The sequence below is a fragment of the Limanda limanda genome, chromosome 1, assembly GCF_963576545.1.
Source record: "Limanda limanda chromosome 1, fLimLim1.1, whole genome shotgun sequence".
NCBI lineage: Eukaryota > Metazoa > Chordata > Actinopteri > Pleuronectiformes > Pleuronectidae > Limanda > Limanda limanda.
The window spans coordinates 22,376,369-22,401,697 of NC_083636.1; the positions used below are offsets into that span (position 1 = coordinate 22,376,369).

General features: G+C 48.8%; 1 protein-coding gene across 2 annotated transcripts; it reads left to right on the top strand.

Moving 5' to 3' along the window:
- The first annotated feature begins 915 nt into the window (after nt 1-915).
- Nucleotides 916-24,723, top strand: lrp6 (low density lipoprotein receptor-related protein 6). 2 transcript variants are annotated; one of them, XM_061088485.1, is made up of 23 exons: nt 916-1,245; nt 2,906-3,302; nt 8,807-9,004; nt 9,275-9,471; nt 9,739-9,870; nt 11,530-11,926; nt 12,564-12,735; nt 14,948-15,164; nt 15,306-15,595; nt 16,121-16,347; nt 16,437-16,621; nt 17,860-18,186; nt 18,375-18,577; nt 18,649-18,860; nt 19,293-19,483; nt 20,440-20,649; nt 20,997-21,122; nt 21,197-21,442; nt 21,581-21,691; nt 21,829-22,059; nt 22,135-22,271; nt 22,574-22,671; nt 22,761-24,723. In XM_061088485.1, the coding sequence occupies exons 1-23, from the start codon at nt 1,191-1,193 to the stop codon at nt 23,062-23,064; spliced, it is 4,863 nt and encodes a 1,620-aa protein (XP_060944468.1). In that variant the 5' UTR covers nt 916-1,190; the 3' UTR covers nt 23,065-24,723. The 2 variants fall into 2 exon arrangements, with proteins under 2 accessions (XP_060944468.1, XP_060944549.1); XM_061088566.1 differs by having other exon boundaries at nt 21,197-21,433.
- Nucleotides 24,724-25,329: the final 606 nt, after the last annotated feature.

The window sequence follows — 25,329 nt, forward strand, 5'->3', positions numbered from 1 at the left end:
CCGCCCCTGAGTCCCAGGTGCAGGGGACAGTGGGACGTGAACCTCTGCTGGACACTGGGAGGTCCTGGTGATGCTCGACAACACAACAATAACACAACAAGCACTGCTGCTCCTGTACTTCTTTGTGAGGACATTTCAACTGATCCGCACAAATAAAATATACAACAAGAAAAGAAACCTGAAGCTGTTCCTGGTCTCTCCCTCTTTCTCCTCCCTCTCTCTCTCTCTTTCTCTCTTCTGCCCTCTTTCTCCCTCTCTCTCTCTCTTTCTCTCGCTCTCTCTCTTTCTCTCTCTCCGTCTCCCTCTCTCTCTCCGTCCTATCTCTCTCTCTCTCTCCTCCCCCTCTCTCTGAGATATTGTGTTATGATTTGATGTTCTACAAATAAATACAGAATAAGGCATGTAGTGTGTATATAGTATGTATGTGTGTGTGCGTGTATACGTGTGTTTCTGTGTGTGTGTGTGTGTGTGTGTATACGTGTGCACATATACTTTTGTGAATGTATACGTATGTGTGTGTGTCTACGTCTGAGTGTGTGTGTGAGAGTGAGTGTGTGAGTCTGAGTGTGTGTACGTGTGTGTGTGTGTGTGTGTGTGTGTGTGTGTGAGTGTGTGTGTGAGTGTGTGTGTGAGAGTCTGTATGAGTGTGTGTGTGTGTGTGTGTGAGTCTGAGTGTGTGTGCGTGAGTCTGAGTGAGTGTGTGTGAGAGTATGTGTGTCTGAGCGTGTGTGTGTGTGTGTGTGTGTGTGTGTGTGTGTGTGTGTGTGTGTGTGTATGAGTGTGTCTGAGACTAGTGTGTGTGTGTGTCTACGTGTGTGTGTGTGTGTGTGTGTGTGTGTGAGTGTGTGTGTAGAACAACAATAGAGCCCGGGAGGAGGGGGGAGAGAGGAGGAGCAGCAGCGGGGGGAGCAGCTTCCTCTGGCGGAAGGACACATCGTTGCTCCTCGTTCCTCCTCGTTCCTCCTGCAGGACAATGTGAGAGACTCTGGATCTAAACCCAGCGAATAGCAGCAGAACAGCCGCAGATCAGCCGCAGAGCCCCGGGATGGAAGCGGCCTCCGTGTGACGGACCTCCAGCCTCCCCCCGACCCGCCGTGTGTTCGATCCGCCTTCAGAGCTCGGGAAGCGGCCGCGGCGATGGGACGAGGCCGCTGAGCGGAGCGCGGCGCAGGGCCGAGACGCGGAGGAAGATGGATGTCGTGCTGCGGAGCGTGTTGTTGTGTACTTTCTGTTTTCTCATCCGAGGTGAGTTCTGCTCCGCGGACACACACTCACTCACTACCCCGGGGAGAGGAGGTTCTACCGGGGCGGTGGTGCTAGCTGGGCCAGGCCGGGACCTCGGCTCCGGGCTCGACTCTGCGGGGCTAACGCTAGCTTAGCTTCCCGCCCCCTGCTGGAGCTCCGGGAACTCCGGGAGCGAAACCACAACCACCCGCTAACACACACCCGGGTTAGCGGGGTGATATCCCGGGGTAGATTCACGGGTTAACCCGCCTCCTCTAACCCGGGTCACAGTTTAATGACGTTTCGCTGTTTTATAACTTTGTCTTTTGTAACTCAAACAAACCTTTGATCCCGGTTAGCACAGTTAGCTTCACCTGCTAATGGACGAGTCACTCAGCGACACACAACAACACAGACATGTGAACTCACACTGAAACACACAACAACACAAACATGTGAACACACAACAACTCAAACATGTAAATACAAAACAACACAAACATGTGAACTCACAGAAACACACAACAACACAAACATGTGAACACACAGAAACACACAACAACACAAACATGTAAACACACAACAACACAAACATGTGAACACCCAGAAACACACAACAATACAAACCTGTGAACACACTGTTGTTGTGTCATCAACCTGCAGAGTTCACTCAGCTACACACAGATTGTGTTGTTGTGTACATTTAAAGTTCATGTAAACTTTAACAATTTGTTTAGTTCTGATGAACCTGTTTTTTAAGTGTGTAAAATATCAGATCAGTTAAAAACATCTATTTCGAGGTTTTGGAGAAAAGATTAAAAACAGGCTTATAAACATTTGTCAGATTTAATGAAGTCACATCTTCGGTCTCGGATAGAAAACCTTCGACTTAACGACTACTTGTGGTAAAATTGGAATATAAACACAACAAAGGCTGAATTGTGTTTTCTTATTGATTAGTAATCACTTCTAATTAGCTGTTTGCCACAGACTCTTAGTGATGTCACTTCCTCCTGTGGCTGGGTCGTGGTTCCTGGCGTTCGGCTCGTCCGCCTCCTGGAAGGAACTCGGTTGAGTTTCGATTTCGTGCTATAGTAAAAATATTTACAGCTGGAAATTCCCCCTTAAGTCAAGTCAACAGAGGCGGGGGGGCTGGCGACCTCCGCTCTGATGTGTCAGGTTGTGGGTTAGGACGAAGGCCAGGAGCCAGCGGGGGGGGCACGGGCCCAGACCCCTGGTTCTGGTTCAGTCGGGGTGGTGATCACCACAAAACACCAGAAACTGAACAAATGATCACCTCACGACTTTTATCCAAGGGAAAATTAGATTTATGTTGAAACAACAACCAGACAGAGAAGATGCAGAAGTTTCTCACACGTCTGTTTCCTTCTGTTTTCATGAGATCAGTAAAGAACAATGAATACAAGAGAGAAGCATCAGGGAAGAATAATATCAAATCATCTGATGAACTTTTCACAGATGAAACTCAGGATCTTCAGTCACATCGTTCAAACTAAACCACTCACCTTCATTTTGAATCTGTAATTTACTAAAATAATTTATGTTCCATATAAAATATGTTTTCAGAGGTAAACAAGTCACCAGGTGATTGTTAAAGTTGATTTCTCAGCTGGTTCTTCTTCAGTGTCTCGTCCTCTCTCTAAACTCTGGTCTCTTGCAGCCGTGCCGCTGCTGCTGTATGCAAACCGACGGGACCTCCGGCTCGTGGACGCGGCGCACGAGAAAGCCAACGCCACGGTGGTGGTGGGAGGGCTGGAAGATGCCGCGGCCGTGGACTATGTCTACTCCCAAGGCCTCATCTACTGGAGCGACGTGAGCGAGGAGGCCATCAAACGCACGGTCTACAACCAGTCGGGGGCCAGCACGGTCCAGATCGTGGTGCAGGGCCTGGCCTCCCCGGACGGACTGGCGTGCGACTGGCTCGGGAGGAAACTGTACTGGACGGACTCGGAGACCAATCGGGTGGAGGTGGCGGAGCTGGACGGGTCTCTGAGGAAAGTTCTGTTCTGGCAGGAGCTGGACCAGCCGAGGGCCATCGCTCTGGATCCAGAACGAGGGTGAGTCCCAACGTTCTCTGATTGGGAGGGGGGAGAGAATCCCACAATGCAATTGGTTTCTTGGTGGCATTCTGTTGTCACATGGTACAAACCCAGATCTGTGTGAGAGCAGATGTTTACGTGATGCTGCAGCTCCGGGCTCTGACTCCTGAACAGGAGCAGGAGGGCGTGTAGCGCTGCTTTGTCTGGGTCGGTCCCGGGTCAGGTTGGGTTGCAGGGCGGCGGAGCTCCTCCTCCATGCTGCCGTCCGCCCGACTCGCCAGAAAACTCCACCACAGCGTCCGGGTGGAGGTTTCCTTTCCTCCGCTGTGAGAGGACGAGACCAGGACTCTCAGGAATGTCTTGTGTCAGCTGGAGACGGCAGGAGGACGACGTCTCTGATAAACTCGTCTGACGACCTGGTGTAAATAATCCAGTTCATACACAGTCACCAATAACAACATATACAACAACAGTGTGTTTAACACGCGTGATAAACAGAAAGGTCACCTCTCCTCAGGTTTCATCCACAAACCTTCTCCACCGAGACCTTTACTGAGTTCTTGTGATGTCAGCTACACATGATGATAGTCACAGTTTTGTAGTTATATTTGTTTGACCAAACTAAGCGAGTCTGACCTGACGGGTGTTCAGTTTCTGACCAACAGGCCTCACATAAGGTGTACACCAACCTGCTGGAATGGTTTCTCCTGCAGTGTCACTGTATAAGAGACAGGAAGTGGTCAGCGATGGTTATTTCCACCTGCTGGACCTCGTCTGCTACTGAAGGTCACACCAACACACCCTCGTCTCACCGCGTCTTCAGCGCCAGGCTCCACAGCGGCGTCGGATTAGGATGTAAATCCATTAGGACGCAGATAAAAGAGGCTTTAATGTATTCATTAGTTTTATTTAAATTTCCCTCTCTCCCTCCGTCTTTCTTTCTCTCCTCTCTTGGGTTTCTATTCATGGAACTCTTCCCTCCTCGGTGTTTGATCCGGCTCAGTATCGGAGATTAAAGTGGCAGCGAGCCGGTTGCTCTCACCGGGGGCTGCGATGATGCTGGGTGCTTCACTCCGAGTCGTTTGGTGCAGGTTAAACTCGATGTCCTGTTGTTCAGAAACCAGAACTTTGAGATGTGACCTTGCCTTTGTCCTTCACTTCTTTGATAATATAAAACTTGGACCATTTAAATCAACGGTAGTGAAACTTGATGTTTTTCTGTCTTTGCCATAACTGCAGAGATGTTTCCCGTCAGCACGTCTGACTTCGGGTTCACGCCCGATAAGAACCAGGAAGGAAGAGAACGTTTACACAAGAGTCTGACTTCGAGGCTGGAAACTCCACCAGGTGTAACCATAGCAACAGTGGAGAGTTTTAAACAGTTCAAGTTGACAAGAGGAAATGAAAGAGGAAATATTTATATTTAAAGTCGCTGAAACATCGGAAAGCACAATGTTGCTTAAACTTCGCTGCCACGTGACCTCTGACCTCCGCAGGCTCCTGTGTGTCACATTGAAACGCTGAGTCGCTAGTCAGAGGAAAACGCTGACTGTGCATGTCTGTGGAGGTCTACTGTGCTCATGGGGTCCCAGCACACGGACCCCACAGGTTGTGTCCGGGTTGATGGTTCAGATCCAGGGAATGTGTCATGTCACACAGTGTCTCATTAGCATGACGCTGCACAAACCAGCTCCTCTGCTGGTGCATGTAATGGTTTGCATACGTTCCTGTTTCCCTGTTGTGTTTGGTTGCGTGCGCTCCACAAAGACTCTTTGTTGCCACGGCAGCTGTTTGGGTTTTCTCCCACTGAGTCAGACGAAGGTGAAGCAGCAGCAACACGCCAGTTATTTATTGTAAAAGTGTAAAGTGAGCAGCGAGGAGGAGACAGAGTGCGACAGGACGACCTGTATGAGCGTCTGTCCTGAAGCAGCCGTGTTACAATCATTCAGCGACGGGACTTTGCTGAAACAGTGAACGTAGCAGAAACGTTTTATCGGTGCTCGTCTGCATCAAGATGAATCTCAGAATGGAGACGCTTCCACACCTGTATCTGCCCACATGGACGATCCCCGGGTTAGATACTGCGGTCAGGCACCAGGGGGCGGTCCAGCTGATTGGGCTTCACCTTGGAGGAGCTGTCGTGTTATAGATGGTTCACTGTAATATTTCCGGAAGTAGAAAGGTTTCAGATTCATACTCATGTAGAATGCTAGTTGGACAGAAATTGATATTTTTTTCGGGTTTTAAAACAATCGCTTTGCTTCCAGAGTCATTGAACTTGTATTTTGGCTGAAAGACGTAGAAACAGATGTTAAAACCTGCAGTGATTGAATGTGAACACTCGTTTCTCTGCTCAGAGCTGGACTCTGTCTCTGGTTTCTCTCGTTGTTCGTGGTTTTCTGTTTCTCTGACTCTGGTTTGGAGTCCGACTGTCGTACGAAAGAAAAACACAGCGGAGAATTGTTGTGTTGAAATGTTGTAACACAGCCAGAGACCTTGAAACATAAATGTTATCCTGGTCCTGAAGTGTTAAATCTGACAGATAACGATAGAATCCTGACTGAAGCTGATCCAGACTCAGTTTGCTATGATGAAGCGAAGGAGTCGTTTTATTTCCAGGATCCGTTTCTCCACATACTTTCGGTCGGCTCAGTCTAGCCTCGTGCTGCAGAGGAAAACTGGTTCTCCAAATCCACGCTGGAACGCAGAGCTGGACTCGGTTCAACTGGGATGATTAATGCATCAGGTACCAAATACAATGCAGCTCTTGTGGTGAGGGGATGTGTTGTGTGCACGGCATTTCTCTGGAGTTTTTTTCTTACTCCTTTCCTCCTGGCCGAGGCCTCATTGTTCAGAGCTGCATGTTTTCAGAGAAGTGAAATCATTTCTGAGTCATTTACAGTTTGTGAGAAGCAGGTTTTATTCAGAGTCGTCGCAGCTCGGCCGCTGGTTGAGCTGCTTTGTTACCAGTGAAACTGAAGCAGCTGCGTGTTTAAAGGCTGTTGCTGTGTTTTGCTCCTGGGCAGACGATCAGTTAAAGCTTTTGTCTTGGCCTGAATGGGATTACGTGGAGAGGCCCAGCAGCTCCGTTTGTGGGTCAGTGTTTTCATCTGGAAACAGAAAGTTAGACGATACTGAGCCTTCTTTTTACTGCTTTCATATAAAACAGTTTATTTAGAACAACACAGTTTCAACTCCGCAGTCCAGAGGCTCCACACAGACCATCGACTGTGACAGAAAATATCTGACTCTGAGTTAACAAGTCGTAGCCACATAATCCCGTTGGTACAAAACGTCCAGGGAGTTGACTTGTGTTAACTGTGACTCCCATAAAGCATGTCAGAATACTTCAGTGGATGAAATCGGTTTCAGATTTGAGATAAATACTTTATGTTATTGCAGGACTCACACAGATGTGGCTTGTGGATACGATGGAGGAGGTCTTGGGAACACTGCTGCTAGGCAACAGCAACATGGTTGTTAATATTAAAGCCCAATTCCTGTTTCTGCGTGGAAGCTACGCAGCCGGTGCGCACGCAGCCGAGCACTCGCCCCGCCTGCGTTCCTTTTAACTCAAGTCAAAAATGGGGGTGAGCGTATGGAAATGTGGCGCTACCAAGCAAACCATCAGTATTAGTTTGAGAAGATCAATAACTGATGAGCGTCTGCACGTTAAACATTTAGCAGTTAGCTGTTAGCTTGTAGCTGTGTGTGTGAGAGAGGACAAACACGTTCCTCTTACACAACAGTGAGCCTCATCATTACATCACTCACATTTTAAAGGCGTGTAATTGGGCTCATTAAAGGGCTAGTTTTGGACAGTGCCCCCCCCCCCCCTCCCTCCAAGGCCTTTGTCCCCCTCCCCCCTCTGACTCCGCGCTGACCTCCCCTCGTCTTCACTTGTGGCCACAGAAGGTTTTTCTCTTCTATGACTGAGTTCTGCTGTAATCCTGTTTCCTGCTGCCACGGCCCAGTTCGCCAAACTAAACGGCGTCGGAACCGTTTCCGTCCAAACAGACTAGTTCTGCTGCCGTCACAGTTTCACTCGTGTTTCTTTGTGTGAACACTGCACTACAGCTCCACATGTTCGTCACTAGGACGTTTCCACACGTTTTACACAACCTGACGATACCGTGATCGTTTATTACTCACTTCACACTGAGCTTCTCAGCTCTTCTCAGGATCTTCTCTGGAGGATCACACTCAGTTTCTGATTCGGATTCATGTGTTTATTTTTAGAAAGTGATTTTTGATTGAATTAGATATTATCGATATTTGTATTTTTCTTGATTTATGATTCATTTTCTGTTGATCAACAAACTGAGTCTGACATGACTTGACTCCGAGTTCTTTTAGAACTTATCTGATTTAAAAGTCTTAGAATCTGTTTTTGTCTTTAAAGAAGTTTGCAGTAAATCATTTTGAGATGAAGGTTAATGATGATTTCGTGTTTGTTGAGTGTTGAAGCCTCGGTGTGGCGCCAGATAAATGTAAAGGTTAATGTAAAAGAAAAGCAATATAACCTCAGTTACTTTCTTTAGACTTTTGTCTGATCTTAGGGTTAGAGTTAGGGCTAACCCTAAGCTTAACCCTTTTTTCCAAAATAGATGTGGTCAAGTTTTACTGGTCACTCAAAATAAACAAAGAGTGAACTTGTTGCTATTAAACCTGATTCTAATTGTAGCCTGTTATTTGAGGTGGAGTAAGACGAAATGTCTTTATTTTAATTGGTCATTAAATAAAAGGTTTTGTAATAAATCAGATGATTCATGTCAGGCCACAGTTTGTGTTTGGATCTGAAGCAGCGATGTTTGATTCCAGCTGTGATTCCACCGTCACTGGACATGTGGACGTTTGTCTGAGGAGTTGACTCGACCTCGCTGTGGGGGGAGGGGAGATCAGTCATGGTGCTGTTTGGGGGGGGAGCATCCAGCTGTGATGATAATTAAGACAAACAAGGCAGGGAATTAGCTGCACAGCGTCTCCCCCCCCCCTCCCCCCACTGATCACCATCGTGGTGATGTGTTGAAAACAGGTTGTGTTTAAGTGTCTCAAGTAAACTATTTGTTTTATGATTCGATAAAGTTGTGGTTCAGTGGTTTTTACATCTGAGAAAACAGACAGTGAGCATCACTTCACATTAACATCTCTGACGTGCTGCGCTGACTGCACCTTTAAAAAGACTCAACTCCTCCTCAGATAAAGAATCAAAGAGTCAGAACCAGCATCGTGATAGTCATGTGGATTCTAACGGGAACAGAAGGTTCTGGATCTGAGCTGTGACGTCGTCGTGTGGCGTCGACGCTTCAGGGACAAATAACCACGAGTGATCTCAGTGTTTTCTGTCGGTGACTTGCAGGTCGCTCTCGTATCAGGAGATGAGACTCATCGGAGGATAAATAACAGTATTTAAATAATCGTTATGTTGGAATCAGATTCTCTCCAGGTTCCTGTACTGATGATGTTCTCTATAGTGTGTCTGTTAGTATCCAGTGGGTTTTACACGTGTCTGTTCTCCTCAGGTTCATGTACTGGACGGACTGGGGCGAGATCCCAAAGATCGAGCGGGCGGGGATGGATGGGACCAATCGCTCGATGATTATTGATAAGGAGATCTACTGGCCCAACGGCCTGACGCTGGACTACAGTCAGCAGAAGCTGTACTGGGCCGACGCCAAACACAACTTCATCCACCGCGCCAACCTGGACGGCTCCTCCAGGTAAACGTCGTCACGACAACACACCGTCACCTCGGCTGCTGCATTCAAGGCCACAACTGTAGCTGAGAGAAATTGGTGCTGTGTTTTACATTGTTAATCAGCTGTGTGTGTGTGTGTGTGTGTGTGTGTGTGTGTGTGTGTGTGTGTGTGTGTGTGTGTGTGTGTGTGTGTGTGTGTGTGTGTGTGTGTGTGTGTGTGTGTGTGTGTGTGTGTGTGTGTGTGTGTGTGTGTGTGTGTGTGTGTGTGTGTGTGTGTGTGTGTGTTTTTCAGGGAGGTGGTGGTGAAAGGAGAGCTGCCTCACCCCTTCGCCCTCACCCTGTACGAGGACACTCTGTTCTGGACCGACTGGAACACACACTCCATCCACTCGTGTCAGAAACAGACCGGCACCGAGCAGAGGATCGTCCACTCGGACATCTTCTCGCCCATGGACATCCACGTCTTCAGCTCCAAGAGACAACCCGTCTGTGAGTCTGAGCTGCTGCAGGCTCCTCTCTGACCACCAGGGCTGTTTTAAAGGACCCTGTTAGAGTCTGTCAGATGTTTTTCAGACGTCTCCTCAGACACATTTATAGGTTTCAAATTGATTCATTTTTAGCTAATTTAAAACTTTCCGCCAGTTTGGCTCCAGCAGGATTCTTCTGTCAGTCGACAGCTGGACATGTGTGAACAGATGAAACACAGCTGAGTATTTGTTCTTTGGCCTTGAGGTAACTGTGTGTGTGTGTCTGCAGTGAACTCTCCCTGCTCGCTGAACAACGGAGAATGTTCTCACCTCTGCCTCCTGTCTCCGGAGAAGCCGTACTATCAGTGTGCCTGTCCCACCGGAGTCCAGCTGCTGGAGGACGGGACCACCTGCAGAGACGGTGAGGACATGAACACCGCCATCATTACCACCAACACCACTCTGAGGCTGTGGGAACACTGGTTCCTCTTATAGCAGTTGCTTATGGTGGAAAAACCTCAGTAATCTATTACTCACTTGTCATCTGGCGGTTCCTCTTGATTCTTGAGACCTGATGGTTTTTAATCAGTTTAAAACATTTATATTACTAGATTACTAGAGTTGAAACGTGTTCAAGTCAAAAACTAAATGCTGTTGCTCTTTGAAACTTTAAGATGACAAGTTGAGTAACAAAAATAGTCAAGTATTTCTCTTTTACAAAAATCAATACTAAAGTGTGTGTGTGTGTGTGTGTGTGTGTGTGTGTGTGTGTGTGTGTGTGTGTGTGTGTGTGTGTGTGTGTGTGTGTGTGTGTGTGTGTGTGTGTGTGTGTGTGTGTGTGTGTGTGTGTGTGTGTGTGTGTGTGTGTGTGTGTGTGTGTGTGTGTGTGTGTGTGTGTGTGTGTGTGATTTGAAGTGAGTGGAAACAGAAGAAAAATCCAGCAGATATTTGTTGAAGTGCGTCAGTGAAGCCGTTTGTAGATTATCTTTTATTTTCAGAAAGAAACAGAAAAATCTTCTTGTTTAACCAGAAAGAAGAATTGAGCCCAAACGTCCAGATTGAATTGATTAGTGTGTGTGTCTGTGTGTGTTTTCCTTTTCGCTGCCTCACTTTCAAACTGGCACCAAACCTCATCACTTTTCTCTAATTTACAAAGTCCTGCGTCTCCTCGTCGCTCAGAGCAGCTTCTGGTGGTTGTGGGGCTGACCTGCGGTTGCCATAGTAACCCCGCTCCATCAGCGAGCTGGCTGTTGAATGGCGGCCCCGGACACGGCCCTCCTCCTCCCTCTGCCTCTTTTATTTACATTTTTGGTTCAGTAACCCTCGCCTGCCGAGTGACGGAGCAGCGAGGGCGGAGAAGCTTTTGTGAAAGACGGGGTCACATGATCTCCCAGCAGACAATGGCTCCTTTCACTGTCGGGGTTTAACCGTTTCACTGCAGGTTTTCTTTCTGTCGGCCGCTGCAGTGAAACGTGGCCACGGGCTGACCTGAAGTTTATTGTTTGACTGAAGCCACGTCTCAGAACCCGCCACCCCCTCCGCTACCAGCAAGCCACTCGCTGTTCACTATGGGATTTTAAAACTTTACTAATTTGTTGCTTTTGTTCAGCATCACCACAAAAAACACACACTTAGTTTGTTTGGTTTAAACTCACTGAACTGATGATTTAGACACACAGAGTTCAAGATACAAACCACGAGCCAATCACAGCCCAAGGCCCGAGGCCAGGGGAATATATTTAGTCTCTGCTCCGGAGTTTGAGTCACTTCTACTTTTACTTCACTTTGTTTCTTAAAGCCGGATAAACACGCAACAATTAAACCTTTCCCGATATGTTTTCATGTTTATTTCTTTAATATAAATATGCTTATTTCTTTAAGTTCTATATATTTGGTTGGTTGTGTTTTCCTTTTTATATATTGTTCTTTATATCAAAGTTTGTTTAAATTGCAAAATATCAAACCTCTGTCAATATCCTTTTGAAATCTCCTCAGGTTTTGAAACAAATGAAATTCAATGAACTTAAAGCGACGGCCATGTTGTTTTCCAACCTGAGTTCGATCTCCTGTTCGTCTCCAGGTGCGACTCGGATGCTGCTGCTCGCTCGACGCACCGACCTGCGGCGGATCTCCTTGGACACGCCGGACTTCACGGACATCATCATGCAGGTGGACGACATCCGCCACGCCATCGCCATCGACTTCGACCCGGTGGACGGCTACATCTACTGGACGGACGACGACGTGAAGGCCATCCGTCGCTCCCTGCTGGACGGCAGCGACGCCCAGTTCGTGGTCACGTCTCAGGTGAACCACCCCGACGGCATCGCAGTCGACTGGATCGCCCGAAATCTGTACTGGACGGACACAGGAACCGACCGCATTGAGGTGACCCGGCTCAACGGCACCATGCGGAAGATCCTGATCTCTGAAGACCTGGACGAGCCCAGAGCCATCGTGCTGGACCCTGTGGCCGGGTGAGTCCTCGTCCATCAGCTGATCCTTCATCAGTGAAGGCGCTGTTACTCGTTTCCCATGATGCACCTGAAACAAAGATACAAATTAGACGATTGTCAGAGAACGTATCAGCATCTCATTGTGCGTCAGAGGATGGATCAGTGGTGAGTTGGTCCTGTTTGACCTGGCGGAGGTCGATGACGAGGACAAACCACGACTCTTCATCATCTGCACTCAAACGCACTTTTCCTCAATCTGCTGTTGAGCCGTTTTCTTAACGGTTTCCAGATCAGCTCCCTGACGTCTGTTAAACACGTGTTCAGAAGCTGTTCCTGTTTGAAGTCACTGGTTTTACAGTAGAGCTGCAAAATCTCATTATTCCATCAACAGAAAATTAATCTGCAGCTTCTTTAACGACTGTTGACGGATTTTATTCAAACAACAGAAACGTCTCCACTCGAGCTGTTTTCACACATGAAGACTTCTCTGTAGTTTGTGTTTCATGTGTCGAACCCAGCAGGAGATTGTCCGGGTCAGACGAGTTCAGGAAGAAGTTATTAAAAAGTCTAACTCCTGTTTCCCAAGTTTGAAACTAAATTATGAAAATCATCAGTTGAAATATTTTTTTCAAACTTGTGTTTATCGTGTCTTCTTCAGCTACATGTACTGGACCGACTGGGGCGAGGTGCCGAAGATCGAGCGAGCGGATCTGGACGGACTGGAGCGAGTGGTGATGGTGAACACTTCGCTTGGCTGGCCCAACGGCCTCGCACTCGACTACGACGAGCGTAAAATCTACTGGGGAGACGCCAAGACTGACAAGATTGAGGTGTGTGTCTGTGTGTGTCTGTGTGTGTCTGTGTGTCTGTGTGTGTGTGTGTGTGTGTGTACTTGGCCGAGCTCCCGCTGGTGTCATGGCTGCTCCCTCGCTGTGACGGTTAACTGCTGAACACGATCTCCCGCCGGGCCGGTCAGGCTGAGGCACATTGATACTTCCGGTTAGCCTTCAAAATAAAGTCCTGTCAGCCAATCTCCGTGAAAGGTCGATATGAGAAAGTGTGATTGTTCATTAATGTCATACATCATTATCTTCACAATAAAGCTCCAGGGGTCCAGTTGGAAACCAGAGAAACAAGAAGCTGCAGAAAAATAAGAAAAGTCTGCGTCTTGGTACAAACACGTGTTTTTCACTTGTTTGTCGTTCGATTCTCGTCGATCTGAGTCGCCTGTGCTCTCGTCAGTCGTTCACGAAGCTGTTGTCCATCTCGGGTTCGGCTCCACATCAAAGCTCGGCTGTGAAAGCGTCGGTGCTGTGATGGGTGTCGACAGTCCCGTTGCGTGAGAAAACACTGATGAAGATTTTTGTTTCGCTGCAGTCCTCGTCCTCACGCCATCCCGCCATGCTCGTTGGGTGGGGGGGTATTTTCTAGGCTTCCTCCTTTTGGTGGGGGGTGGGGGGCACAACCTGACCTGAACCGCCTCTCCAGTCCGCCCTGAAAGGTGACTGTGGCGGTTTGGGTCTCAGTCAGAGGTTGAGGCCCCTCAGCCCTGCAGGAGTTTGGAGGGGCCTCCGCCCGACAACCCCCCCACCCTCCCAGGTTTCTCGGAGGACCCGGTTTTTGCGGCGCGATCCCACATCTGGTTCCAATTGCGGCCGGCACTCCAGCTGCGGTCAGCTCTGTTTAGAATAGACCCAGAATCTGAAACCGTCGCCGCAGTGCGGTCACAACTCCCAAACCAGCGGAGACCTTTTGGCTGAGGCCACCGAGCTGAGGATGGAAACTTCATTTTATATTTATACACTGTGTGTGTGTGTGTGTGTGTGTGTGTGTGTGTGTGTGTGTGTGTGTGTGTGTGTGTGTGTGTGTGTGTGTGTGTGTGTGTGTGTGTGTGTGTGTGTGTGTGTGTGTGTGTGTGTGTGTGTTTAAAAGATGGCAGTCGGCCACGCAGGGGCTGTTCTGCGAGCAGCGAATCACGTCGCTCCACGCTGTGGATCAGTCGAACGACTGAGAGCTGATCTCTTTTTTTCTTTTCTTTAGATTCCTGACATTTTTCATCCCTCGCTCTGTTTCTCCGACTGTTTCACAAACTCATCGCTCAGTGAAAACCTTTCTCAAAAGAGCTCCACTGAAAAACGTCTTCTCTTGTTTCTACACAGTCGACAGTTTGGTTTCTTTTGTCTGATCAGTTAGAAATTCTGACATTAAATTCATCCAACTGAACAATCAAACTCAATATTGTGGATATCTTGAACAGGCACCATTGATAATGTTATCAATTAGCTGTTACTGGATCTTCACATGATGTTTTCTTGACTCTGTCTGCATTAGCATCAGTCTATAAGAGGCAGGAGCTAAGACCAGGTGTTTGAGACAGAGGCTGAAACAGGAGCTGCAGCTTTCTGAGGAAAGTCATTCGGAACATTAGAGCATGGACACATTTTACCATCAGTATCAACATGAAGTTGAACAGAATATGTAGGTCAGATGAAATCTTGATTTATTGATCAGAGTGAATGATCCTCAGTTTCATGTCCCTCAGATCTCTGGAGCCTTGTTCGGTTGTTAGACGATAATTCTTTCTCAGTTTGAGTCAAGTAGTTAAAACTCCAGCTCCCAGACGCTCGGCTGCTCCTTGGTACGAGTGAGACGTCAGCGCTGCAGTGAGAGGAAGAGGAGGAAATGTGGCGGCCATATGCTGCCGCTGTTTGTTAGCTCGAGCTGTTGCTTCTAATTAGTGGCTCTGCGATGTGCTGCCAGCTCGCCTGAGCTCCTGAGCTCACTCGGTGTCCACAGTGAGAATCACAGTGTGGAGACTGTCACTGACTTCCACAAAACACAAGGCATCATGGGAAAACAGGAGGATGAAACCTGCTGAGTTTAAGAGCATCGAGAGCGACTGTGGCTCAAGTGATTGTTGCTGCACGTCCTTTTTATAATAAAGGCAGGGGGTGTGTGTGTGTGTGTGTGTGTGTCTGTGTCTGTGTCTGTGTCTGTGTCCGTGGCTGCATGCCCGGTGTGTAACCTGCCCGTCTCTTTCAGATGATGAACATGGACTGGACGGGAAGACGGGTGCTGGTGGAGGACAAACTTCCGCACATCTTCGGCTTCACGCTGCTTGGTGACTTCATCTACTGGACGGACTGGCAGCGCCGCAGCATCGAGCGCGTCCACAAGCGCACGGCGGAGAGAGAGATCATCATCGACCAGCTCCCAGACCTCATGGGACTCAAGGCCACATACGTGCACCAGTCGTTCGGTGAGTCCACGACCCTGAACAGCGTCGGAGCTGCGTTCAAGTCTCGTCCAAGTTAATATTATTTAATCCTTGTTGTGTCACAGTTGCATTTATCTTTAGACTGTGCTCACCCTCCGTCCCCCTGTCCCCCCCGTCCCTCAGGTACGAACCCGTGTGCAGAGAACAACGGCGACTGCAGCCACCTCTGCCTCTACAAGCCTTCAGGCGTCCAGTGCGGCTGTCCCATCGGACTCGAGCTCATCGCCGACATGAGGACCTGCATCGTCCCCGAGGCCTTCCTGCTCTTCTCCCGCCACACTGACATCCGCCGCATCTCCCTGGAGACCAACAACAACAACGTGGCCATCCCGCTCACCGGCGTCAAGGAGGCGTCCGCGCTCGACTTCGACGTCACCGACAACCGCATCTACTGGACGGACATCACTCTGAAGGTGAGCGTGTGCAGTGGACCTCCTGCTGGGCGGCTGGAGGCCAACGCTGCGGAGCCGTAATGGGCTCCCAGGGGACGCCATGTTGGAAATAATTAATGGTTGCTCGCCACCCCTCCTCCATCGTCCTTCATCTATCTCCTCTGCTCCATCTCTTCTCCTCTTCACTCTGCACAGGCAGTCTTGTGATGAATACTGAAATGTAACACATAGTTAATCTGAGGATTCCATTTTTTCTGACTTTTCTGTTTTACTTTCTTCTCCGTCTCCTTGTAAATGTTGATCGATATTTACTTTGACTCAAGAGCAATGATTGAAATGATGATTCATCAAGAACAAGTTAAAACAGACTAAGTCTTGATGTGAAGTGAAACACTAAGAAAATCTCAGTTCCAAACTCATTAATATTAAAATGTTCACTACGTAATGAAGATTCGGACGTAATGTTTAACCTGATTATTTGCTGGAGACCAACAGCCGTGAGATGTTAACACTTCCTGTTTGAATGTGACCTTTACCCCCCCGCAGACCATCAGTCGGGCCTTCATGAACGGCAGCGCTCTGGAACACGTGGTGGAGTTCGGTCTGGACTACCCGGAGGGAATGGCGGTGGACTGGCTGGGGAAGAACCTGTACTGGGCCGACACCGGCACCAATCGTATCGAAGTGGCCAAACTGGACGGGCAGCACCGTCAGGTCCTGGTCTGGAAGGATCTGGACAGTCCTCGAGCTCTGGCTCTGGATCCTGCTGAAGGGTGAGGACGAGCTGGGCGCCAGTCTCTGAGTTTATTTTCTGTCTCTAACTGTCAGAGATCAACTCACTTCTCCTGTTTCCTGTGCGCAGCTACATGTACTGGACCGAGTGGGGCGGGAAGCCAAAGATCGACCGCTCGGCGATGGACGGGACGGGTCGGAGCACCCTGGTGGCCGACGTGGGCCGAGCCAACGGGCTCACCATCGACTACGCAGAGCGGCGCCTCTACTGGACCGACCTGGACACTACGCTGATCGAGTCGTCCAACATGCTCGGTAACAACAGCAGTTAATGATCTGTGTCTGTGGCGGCAGCCGGGGTGCACTGAACCCCACTTCTTCTTCCTCCTTTTCATTTTCTTCCTCTCCTTCTTCTTTTACTCCTTCCCGTTCCTCCTTCTCACCTTCCTCTTCTTGTGGCTCTTATTTCTCTGCCTTCTCCTTCGTCATCTCCACCTTCTCTGTTATGTAACCACGCTGATGAGTCACGTGTTGCGTGTGCGTCTGTCCATACATGAGCTCAGAGGACGGTAGAGTAACATGTGCTCCGTCAGTTCAACGTGCAGCTGAAACAAAAGCTGCTGCGCTCGGCAGCACGTGGGTGGACATGAACCAGGACTAAAATATTCCTCACACACAGACCACGCTGCGAGTCGACTCTGTTGTCGTAGGATGTGGAAGACAGAAAATAGCCGTCGCTGGGCTGAGGTCTGCAAACTCTTTTATGACTTCTCTGTGGCAGCTGCTTTTCATCTGGTGTCATCTGATCTGGACAATTTCACTCAACAAAACTTAACATGATTGAGTTTTTGTCATAAACGTTTTTCTTCCATTTTCCTTTGTTTATGTCGAGTTTTTAGCTCTTTCACTACAACAGATCCTCTTGATTCCAAAAAACAATAAGAAATGATTCTGTTTACCCTATAAAACACGTGTGAATTTGAACAACTAGGACTATCTCCTTAAGCTGGACCTTAACTGAAGTCCTCTCATGTTCCTCACATGTTCCTGACATGTTCCTCACACGTTCCTGCTTTATTTCAAGCAGGAACAGACTGTTGACATTTTACCTCGTAGATCAGGGGAGTTGTTGGTTCACCGCTGCCTCTATTGGTTTGTTTGTGTTATTGTGGTTGGAGAAGAATTCCGATCATTTTACTTAAACACAATCAGACAAACCAATGAACGGATGGAGGCAGTGGGACTCCAGCATCGCTTGTGTTCTAATGAGATCAAATGACTGGTTGGTTTCAACGCGCTGATAAAACGTCTGTTTCTGGTTTAACAACAAGGATCTGATTCTTTGACAAATCAGATCCTAATGTTGCCAGACGTTATAATAACACTGATCAGAACCAGTCAGGTCACGTTTCGGTTGTTTCATGGTGAACCGCTCGGATATTTACACAAAAACATGTGACAATAGAAGTCCAGACATTCTTATTTTCGCGCCAATGTTTTACAGATGAAATTAATTCTCCTCCTTCGTCTGGTCTCAACTTTCTCTCCTCCAGGTCAGGAACGTGAGGTGATCGCGGATGACCTCCCTCACCCGTTTGGCCTCACCCAGTACCAGGACTACATCTACTGGACGGACTGGAGCCAGCGCAGCATCGAGCGAGCCAACAAGACCAGCGGCCAGAACCGCACCGTCATCCAGGGCCACCTGGACTACGTCATGGACATCCTGGTGTTCCACTCGTCCCGACAGGGCGGCTGGAACGCCTGCGCCTCCACCAACGGACACTGCTCCCACCTGTGCCTCGCCGTCCCTGTCAGCAGCTTCGTCTGCGGCTGCCCCGCCCACTTCTCCCTCAACCAGGACAACAAGACGTGCAGCGGTGAGATGCAACGTGAACTTTGACCTCTGATAAGATAATCTGTGATTTTCGTGGGATAAATGTTGGTTTTCCAGCAGGTGAAAAAAGATGAGGAGAAAATCCAATAAACCGGAACTACATCAGTATTTGTAACCTTTAATTCTTCAAAACCGGATTTTGAAACGTTTTCCTCTTCGTCCTCCTTTCAGCTCCGACGTCCTTCCTGCTCTTCAGTCAGAAAACGGCCATTAATCGGATGGTGATTGACGAGCAGCAGAGTCCCGACATCATCCTGCCGATTCACAGCCTGAGGAACGTCCGCGCCATCGACTACGACCCCCTGGACAAACAGCTGTACTGGATCGACTCCAAGCAGAACGTGATCCGCCGAGCGCAGGAGGATGGGAACCAGGTGAGCTGCTTCCTGTTGGAGCTGAATCTGCCGCCGTCATCGGAGCCGTGTTAACATCTCTTCTCTCGCAGAGCATGACGGTGGTGGCGAGCTCGCTGGGCGGACCCAGTCAGGGGCTGCAGATCTACGACCTGAGCATCGACATCTACAGCCGCTTCATCTACTGGACCAGCGAGGTCACCAACGTCATCAACGTCACCCGCACGGACGGCAGCAGAGTGGGCGTGGTGCTGAGTGGCGAGCACGACAAGCCGCGCGCCATCGTGGTCAACCCGGAGAGAGGGTGAGTGTTCACAGGAGATCAAACAGTCACTGAAACATGGAGACATATCATTCAGCCCTAGTTTCGATCCAGTCAACGTGAAGCAGCGTCACGTGGTCATGTGACCCCTGCAGGCGGCTCGGACACGTGCAGGTGGTTCTGACGTCTGGTTTCTTCTCTGAACGTTCGCAGCGTTCACTTTGTGTCCCCTCGTTTGTTCTCTCGGGCTCACAGCGTTCTTGAAGCCGAGCTGCTTGTTTGGAACCATAATTGCAGGGTTTCCTTCAGGCCGGGGTTCGCGCAGTAATCTCGGGGTCATTGTGTGGTCGGCAAATGGAGTCTGCAGATGTTCTGGTTCCTCCGGAGCCGAGGGAGGAAAACAAACATCCACTGAATGACTTCAAACTTTGAGTCACAGGGACATGAACGACTCCTCTTCTCCTTCTCCCACAGGTACATGTACTTCACCAACCTGCTGGAGCGCTCGCCAAAGATTGAGCGGGCGGCGCTGGACGGCACAGAGCGCGAGGTGCTGTTCTTCAGCGGTTTGGGGAAACCTGTCGCTCTGGCCATCGACAACGAGGCTGGGAAGTTGTTCTGGGTCGACTCCGACCTGCGACGTATCGAGAGCAGCGACCTCTCCGGTGAGTGGGAAGCATGAACGTGCACGTCACTGACAAACTCACAACTGTTATAAATCGGCGTCAGGGCGCCGCATGAACGCTCCAATCAGACGATTGTTTGAAGGATTCACGTGAGACGTCCCTGAGTGCAGGAGAAAAGACATGAATAGAATATACCTGTTATTTTAAATTCTTTAGATTCACTTGTAAACAAACAGAACCAGAGGGGGTGTGGGCTGGTGGTGTCGGGGGGGTGGGGGTCGGCGTGTCGCTCTCGTTCAGCACATTCCTGTGATTCCCTGGTGCCCCACGCCGGCCGTCTGGAATGTGAGGCATGCGTCCAAGAGGACGGTGGAGGATATAAACACCAGAGCGTCACGCCGTCGGAGCGCAGGATCCGGGCGCCGCTCTAAAGACCTCCTCGTGTCTCTGATGCAGGACAGACGGCGGCGGCCTGAAGTTGGTCTCAGTTAGGCAGAGCGTTAGGTTGGGCTGCTCAGTAGAGGCCTGCGCCCCCACAGGACAGTTGGGTCAACAACAGCTGCTCAGAAAACAGACCAGAGCGTTTGACTTGAGTGATGATATTAGATCATCCTGACTGTGACATCACAACTTGATGATGTCATAGTCTCTCATGTCTGTTCACTTGAAACAAGAGCTGGTCACAGTCAGTTCAGCTGCTTTTACTTTGATAGAAGACGAGCTGGTCACGCTGAGTTAGAGGCCGCCAGCAGGGGGCGTCTTTCAACTCTGACAGATTATTACAGATTATTAACATAGACATAATTGTTGTGGATGTTTTTCTGAAGTTTCTTCTTGTTGTCTGACCTGGTGTATCCCTGTCCCCTCCCCCTGCCCCCCCTCCTGCCCCCCCCTCAGTTTATCACCTCTTTTGTTGCTTCTCTTCCTGAAGTTTTTTGCCCGACAACCTTGTTTTTGTTTTTTTTCCCTGGTGCCTCTTTAAAACCTGAATCCAGGAGCCAATCGGATCGTGATCGCAGACTCCAACATCCTGCAGCCGGTGGGGCTGACGGTGTTCGGGAACCATCTCTACTGGATCGACAAGCAGCAGCAGATGATCGAACGCATCGACAAGACCACGCGAGAGGGACGCACCAAGATCCAGGCTCGCATCGGCTACCTGAGCGACATCCACGCCGTGCACGAGCTCGACATGAGGGAGTACAGTGAGTCATGGTTTCAACCCGATCGGCCTGCATCCCCCAAAGCATGATGGGAGCTGTAGCTTCTAAACTCTGAACATTTAACCTGAATAGAAAAATGAAATGAAGCCAAAAATAGCTTTTTATTTATTCTCCTTCATTTATCTTGTGCTGACAAACTGATGAACATTTAAATTACGTTTCTGTGTTTCGACCAACCTGCTGGTAAATGGTTCTTTGAAAAGCAACTGCTCATGAAAATAACTATTGATAAAACTAGTTGAATGAACTCATCTGGAACATGGAAGGATTTCATAGTTACAGGATCTGCGCTCGTCTCCTCACCCGGTTCTTTATAAATTCTCCTCCAGGTAAACATCCGTGCACGTGGGATAACGGCGGCTGTTCCCACATCTGCATCGTGAAAGGCGATGGGACGACTCGCTGCTCGTGTCCCGTGCACCTGGTGCTGCTGCAGGACGAGCTCTCCTGTGGAGGTGAGACTGAACCCAACCCTCGTCCGCTCACCTTCTCTCTTCACACTGAATCTCACCGTGTGTTTCCTCCTCAGAGCCTCCGACCTGCTCCCCCGAGCAGTTCTCCTGCACGTCGGGCGAGGTCGACTGCATCCCTCGGGCCTGGAGGTGCGACGGCATCGCCGAGTGCGACGACAAAAGTGACGAGGAGGACTGTCCCGTGTGCTCCGAGTCCGAGTTCCAGTGCGACAGTCGTCAGTGCATCGACTTGAGTCTGCGCTGCAACGGAAAGTTCAACTGTCAGGACCGATCGGACGAGAGCAAGTGTGAAGGTGTGACAGGTAACACGCCCGACCAACACCTGGTCAAAGAGTGGTTCATAAATCAGCCTATGAGCATCAGCTTGTGAACCAATGAGCTGCTTTAATTAACTTTATTTGAATGTATAACAATCTTATAAATACTTGTTTCTCTCTCAGTCCGTTGTCCTCCGGATCAGTTCACCTGCTCCAACGGTTTGTGCATCGGGAAACACAAGAAGTGCGACAACAACATGGACTGCACGGACAACTCGGACGAGCTCGGCTGCTGTGAGTCCTCACGTCCTTCAAACCTCAGCTGGATTCAAACATTTAATCTCACTGCAAAGTTGTAAAAGTCAAAATGGAAACATTAAAGTAAGAATCATCATCATTTAAATGTTTGATGTCATCGTCTGTGTTTTCAGATCCGACTGAAGAGCCGCCTTCTCCACCCAACACCACCATCGGCGCCATCGTGGCTGTGGTTATGGCGTTGTTCGTGGTCGGCGCCGTGTACTTCGTGTGTCAGCGCGTCCTCTGTCCGCAGATGAAGGACGATGGCGAGACGGTCACAAATGATTTTGTGGTTCACGGGCCGTCGTCTGTGCCGCTGGGCTACGTCCCGCACCCGAGCTCACTGTCCAGCTCGCTGCCCGGTGAGACAACAGGACCGCTGAGCGCCGTCTCCACGTCTCTGAACAAACACGACACTGACGTCTGCTTTCTAACAGGAATGTCCAGAGGGAAGTCTGTGATTGGTTCCCTCAGCATCATGGGCGGGAGCAACGGGCCGCCGTACGACCGCGCCCACGTCACCGGGGCGTCGTCCAGCAGCTCGTCCAGCACCAAGGGAACCTACTTCCCCCCGGTGAGAGAGCGTCTGGAAACCTGTCACAGAATCTATATCAGAGCAATCAAGTTTCTATTCATCAGTTTATAATCAATATTTGATCAGTTCTTGGAAATGTAACTGAAGTTTCTCTAAACTTTGAAACTTTTTTGGACCGATTTTAACGTGACACATTTAGTTTGGACAGTTTCTGATGAGCTCAGAGGTTTTAAGACAATTTGAAACCTTTTTATTATTTAAAATAAAGCTGGTTTCTTAATGTGGTTATTGTTCATTGGAGTTTTTCTGTAGACATGAAGAAAGATGCTTGTGTGTTTCAGATCCTGAATCCTCCTCCGTCTCCGGCCACAGTTCGCTCTCAGTACACGATGGAGTTTGGTTATTCCTCCAACAGCCCGTCGACCCACCGCTCATACAGGTAACGCTCCGGTGAAGCTGGATTCTCTGGGATTAGTGAGATGTGTTAATAAAGTTCAACATCTGAATCTCTGTTCTCTCTGCTCTCAGCTACCGGCCCTACACCTATCGTCACTTCGCCCCGCCCACCACCCCCTGCAGCACCGACGTGTGCGACAGCGACTACACGCCGGGACGCCGGGCGCCACCCAAGTCCAGCGCCGCTGCCGCCAAGGGCTACACCAGCGACCTCAACTACGACTCGGAGCCTTTCCCGCCGCCGCCAACGCCGCGCAGCCAGTACCTGTCAGCGGAGGAGAACTGCGAAAGCTGCCCGCCGTCGCCTTACACCGAGCGCAGCTACTCGCACCACCTCTACCCGCCGCCGCCTTCGCCCTGCACGGACTCCTCGTGAGCCACACCCCTGCCCACTGCCCCGCCCCCCCTCAACACAGCTCCGCCCCCTCACTGTAAATAGCAATTGTGCATAAATGAGGCTAAAAATGGGAACGAGAGACTGAGCGAGCGAGCGAGGAAACAGGAGAAAAAGAGAAACGGAGCTGACGAACATTTGTACAAAAAGAGAAAAACATATTTATATATTTTCTATACAGTGTTTACTGATGACATCATCGACGTTTGTATTAAGAAATTTGTACATTTTTTAAGAAAAGGTTTTTATTAAAATCATCACAATTATACGTTGCCTTAAAAACTCGCAGAGGACGACGCTGAAGGAAGAGAAGCGGTGAAAACTGAGCGGGGGGGACGTTCAAATGAACTGATGCCAAATATGAAAACATCTTACCGCGGCGACGGCAGGAGACCAGAGGAGCCCCTCCCCCATCCTCACAGCAGCCATCTTGTCTGCGGTGACCATGTGACGCGGGTGAGGACGGCGTGGATGTGAGTCATGAACAGAGACGTTAAAGTTCAAACTCTAAGCAATAAAACAAAAAGGCACATATTTATTCTCCAGCGTCTCCCAGCAGGGGGCGCTACGGAGGCTCAGAGGACACGAGCCAGAAGCAACTTCTTCTTCTGAGGAAATCTTCTCCAGCTGTGATAGAAGTGTCCTTGTGTCCCCTCCAGGCCTCCGTACGAATCACTCTTCCCACTAAACGCTAAGCGGCGACGTCTGTCACGTGACCCACATCCAGGAACTCGCCGTCGTCATGACGCAGACGATATCTAAACCAAAACGTTTGCATATGTTTGACTTTTTTTTGTTTTCACTGAAACGTTGAGAAACTCGACTGCGACAGTTTTTATGTTTCACGATCATCGGATTTAGTTTTTCGTGGAGGAAGCAGCGTTTCCCGCCGAGGACGCGACCTTGTGCCTGAGCAGTTTCATTTCCGTGTTTTTTATCGTTGTTCCGTGGAGGAAATCAGTGCCCACTAAATGCTATATAGTATTTTTGTACCACATATTGTGTAGATAACGTATTTATAAGCTCTATAGAAAATCATTGTAAATCTTTCATTGAACTCTGCAGTACTTTTCATTCCGTCTTTTTTTTATATTGCATCATTATATTTTTCTACAGAAAATCAAACGTACGGCGACAATCCGCGATCGGTCGAGTCAAGGAACTTATCCAGGTTTTCAGTGTCTGTTGATGTAACGTCGGACTGTTTGTGCCAAAACTCTTTCTTGTTCCTTCCTGGAGGCGTCGGGAGCCGAGTTGGGACCAGAGGAGAAACCACGACGTGTCGATCTGCGATTGTTTCTCCTGATTGATTTTGTGTTTCACGTCCCTGACGTCGCTCGTTCGGTTCGAAAGGAAACGAAACTCGAGTCGGTTTGAATAACAGAGTTAAAGTTTTATTACTTCGTCTGTTACAAAGTCTTCAACAGACCTGAGACGTTTTCAATTTTAAACTTTTATATTTCAATGAAATTTCCGACACTAAGGGTTTGTTATGAAACATTAATTTATCACATTAATGAAGTTTGTGTTGTTCAGGTAAAGATTCTTCACGTGATTATTGTCACCGGTTTCTAACCAACTTATAAAGACGTGTTCAATGTTTTCCAAACTCGATTAAAGACCCGGATCAATAAAATGAAATCTGACAAATTCATGATTTCATATTTACAGATGGACAACATGGAGTCTCCAAAGTGCCAAACTGTCATTTTATGAATCTCATGCACACAATATAGTGACTTTACAATATTTCTGTGCACACAATGTTGTTTTTGTTCCGTCGTTCGATTTAAATATTTAACGTTTGTTCAGTTCCGTTGAGACTCTTCAGATTGTACGAAACATTTGAACAATCTAAACTTATCTGAATCGATCTCGAGCCGGAAGTTCAGTTTGTTTCCCGCTGCCTCCGCACGTCCTGACATCCGCCACAGCTGTCAGCTCGTTACCTGTGGTACCGACACACACACACACACACACACACACACACACACACACACACACACACACACACACACACTCACTCATGTCTAGTTAATCATCTTTGGAGAGATTCTCATTCGCTAACTGCACTTTACAGAACTTTTTAGCTGATTTCCAGTACAAAACGTTGTGGTCGGAGTAAAGTTGATGTCAAAAAAGTAAAGGAAAGAAAAATCTGAGAAGTGGGACGGACATCTTCAGGTTTTAGAGTCTGGACGATGACGAGACGTTTTGTTAAATTATTCCCTCGAACCATTTTGAATC